Genomic DNA, 2500 nt, shown 5'->3' on the forward strand with positions numbered 1-2500 from the left:
CTCACACACACACACACTCACACACACACACACACCGAAACAAACAAACTCTCACACACACACACACACACACCGACACACACCTTTTCCTTCTGGGTTTGGATGCGGTCCGTCTCTGTTTTCAAACTGGACAGCCGGACTGGACATTGAACACAGACAGACATTTTTTAATTCCAACATAAACCGTTAAATATTTCCACACACTCTTTCAGATGTTTACACAAAATTGTCACTTGTTGTTCATCTACAGAAACCAACGAGGCTTTGCACAGATAAAAAACACAGTCACTCACACACACACACACACACAGATGCTATCATGTGTGGATTAGTGGATTATGTGTTAGTGCAGTGCTGTGTTTGGTTGTTTACTGTTATTATTTACTGATGTTGTTTACTTTACTACATACGTTTCTAGGCTTGGGTATCGAATATCGAGTATTGGTTGGAACCGGGACTATCTTTGCGATTTTCCCGGAATCGTTCAAAAGTTTAAATTTCGATTCCTACTTTCGATTCCCAGTCTGCCGACAGGAAGAAGAAACGTCTGAACACCAACGAAGAAGCGCATAGTTAATAGAATTAAAATTCATGGAGAAGGTCAGACTATTTCATTCAGAAAGCAGGGTTCCCGAGGATCCTTAAAAAGTCTTAAATAGGCTACAACTGAATTTTCGAAAGAGAGGTATTAAATGTGCGTATGGGACCGCCAGCGAGTGCAAGAGAGCGAGTGATGTCTCCATCCAGTTTCGTGTATTTAAAACGCAATTGTATACGTGATAGGCTATTAGGCTACGGGAGGAAGTGTAGTGGTTGCAGAGTGAAGATGTTTTTCACGGGTTTGGTTAAAGGTGTGAAAACGGTAATAATACAGTAGGCCTATGTACAAAATAATATGCCTGGCGTTTTCGTGGTGTAGCTGAGGCCTGAGAGATAGACAGGGTAGCCTACGTGGAATGAGGGAGCCTACGGTAGAATGAGCGGGAGAAAGAGTTGGTAAGCCAGTTAGCGATAGGTTGGCCATATGTTCGAATTTAGGCCGGACATATGGATTTTAAAAGCCCTGTCCGGCGTCCGGCGCAGCCTCAAGCCGGACGTTTATTTGTTCTCCTTTTTGGAGTTGCGCTTGGCATCTAAAGTCTTTGCTCGGACGCAGCATCGTTTCACAAACTATGGACGCGAAGACTGCTGGTGAAATTATGTGCAGTGCTTCGCAATCAGGAGGAAATACTGTATACCGGTATGTTAAGTTGATCTGTTTGCATCTTTCCAGCGTGTGTTGCTGGCCTAGCCTAGGGAAGAAAATATCTGTCTAAGTTATAATAGCCTACCTGTAATATCTGCCAGCAGCTTGCTTGCCAGCGTTTCCCAGTAGGCTAGGCCTACTTAGCAAAAGTTGTGAAATATAACCGCATATGTTTTGAATGTCGGCGACTGCTACATAAAAATACGTGCGTTCATACGTGCGTGCTTGAGATGAAACCAGCAGTTTTCAGCAGGATCATGCGAAGAGGACCTGTCTCTTAATTAATTTAAAACAAGTCAATGGTTTTACAATGTTTCAGTCAAGCTTTGGTTGGTTTAGATACAACTGGTATGCAAAATGTAAAGTAGTGGATTAACTTTAATTTGCTGTGCTGCATATGGACAATAGATGCACATAGTAAATTATATAAAGTAGGCTTATTAAAATATGTAAATAGCTTAGTTAACTTTGAAAAAAATATTTAAGGGAATCCAGTCCAGTGCACATGTCTTTGGCAAGTAGCCCTAGGCTACAGACACAGGTGAAGAACAGCCTCAGCAGTAAGCAAAACCAAATATGTACAGTACAGCCAGCTTCAAAAGCAAGCAGTCCAGACCCTAAAATTGGGCATTTATAGCTGTGAAGGTAATTCACACACAATTATTTTCTTTCGCCAAAATATTTTTGGTAACTTCTGTAGACATCCAAAATGGGGTGGGGGTTAAAATTAGTAGGAAAAAAAAACTATTGCATTAAACAGTCTTATATATCTTTTTGCCGTGGTATAGTCTTAATTTTCATTTAGATGTCTTGAAAAGGTCTTAAAAGTCTTTAAATTTGCACTTGGAAAATGTGCAGATACCCTGAGAAAGACCGTTGGTTAGCTAGCTCATTTAAAATATCCTAAACTTTTTTTGACCCTGCCTTTAAAAAAAATCGGAATCGAGAATCGTTAGGAACCGGAATCGAAATAAGAAATCGGAATTGGAATCGGAATCGTTCAAATTGAAACGATACCCAACCCTATACGTTTCTCACTTACCCTCAAGCACTTCTGCAGGACGAGCAGCAAACCATAGAGGGAGAGAAGAGAGAAAGTTACTGGAGACACACACACACGCACGCACACACACACACACACACGCACACACACACATGCACACACACACACACACATGCGCATGCACACACACGCACGCACACACACATACCCACACACACATGCGCACGCACACGCACGCACACACACACACA

General features: G+C 41.8%; 1 protein-coding gene across 2 annotated transcripts in view; it reads right to left on the reverse strand.

The window, feature by feature from the left end:
- The window catches only part of rabep2 (rabaptin, RAB GTPase binding effector protein 2), a 23841-nt gene that overhangs the window by 3243 nt on the left and 18098 nt on the right, over positions 1-2500 (reverse strand). The window contains exons 9-10 of one of the 2 annotated variants that reach the window (XM_076297624.1): positions 2289-2300; positions 84-139 (exon numbers count right to left, since the gene is read on the reverse strand). In XM_076297624.1, coding sequence (XP_076153739.1) covers positions 84-139; positions 2289-2300 — 68 coding nt within the window. The remainder of the gene's footprint in view (positions 1-83; positions 140-2288; positions 2301-2500) is intronic. The other variant, XM_076297625.1, reaches the window with a different exon arrangement.

This window comes from Alosa pseudoharengus, unplaced genomic scaffold, assembly GCF_046254945.1.
Source record: "Alosa pseudoharengus isolate Yale_2024_CS ecotype anadromous, Long Island Sound unplaced genomic scaffold, YU_APseudo_1.1 YU_APseudo_1.1_scf_21, whole genome shotgun sequence".
Classification (NCBI taxonomy): domain Eukaryota; kingdom Metazoa; phylum Chordata; class Actinopteri; order Clupeiformes; family Clupeidae; genus Alosa; species Alosa pseudoharengus.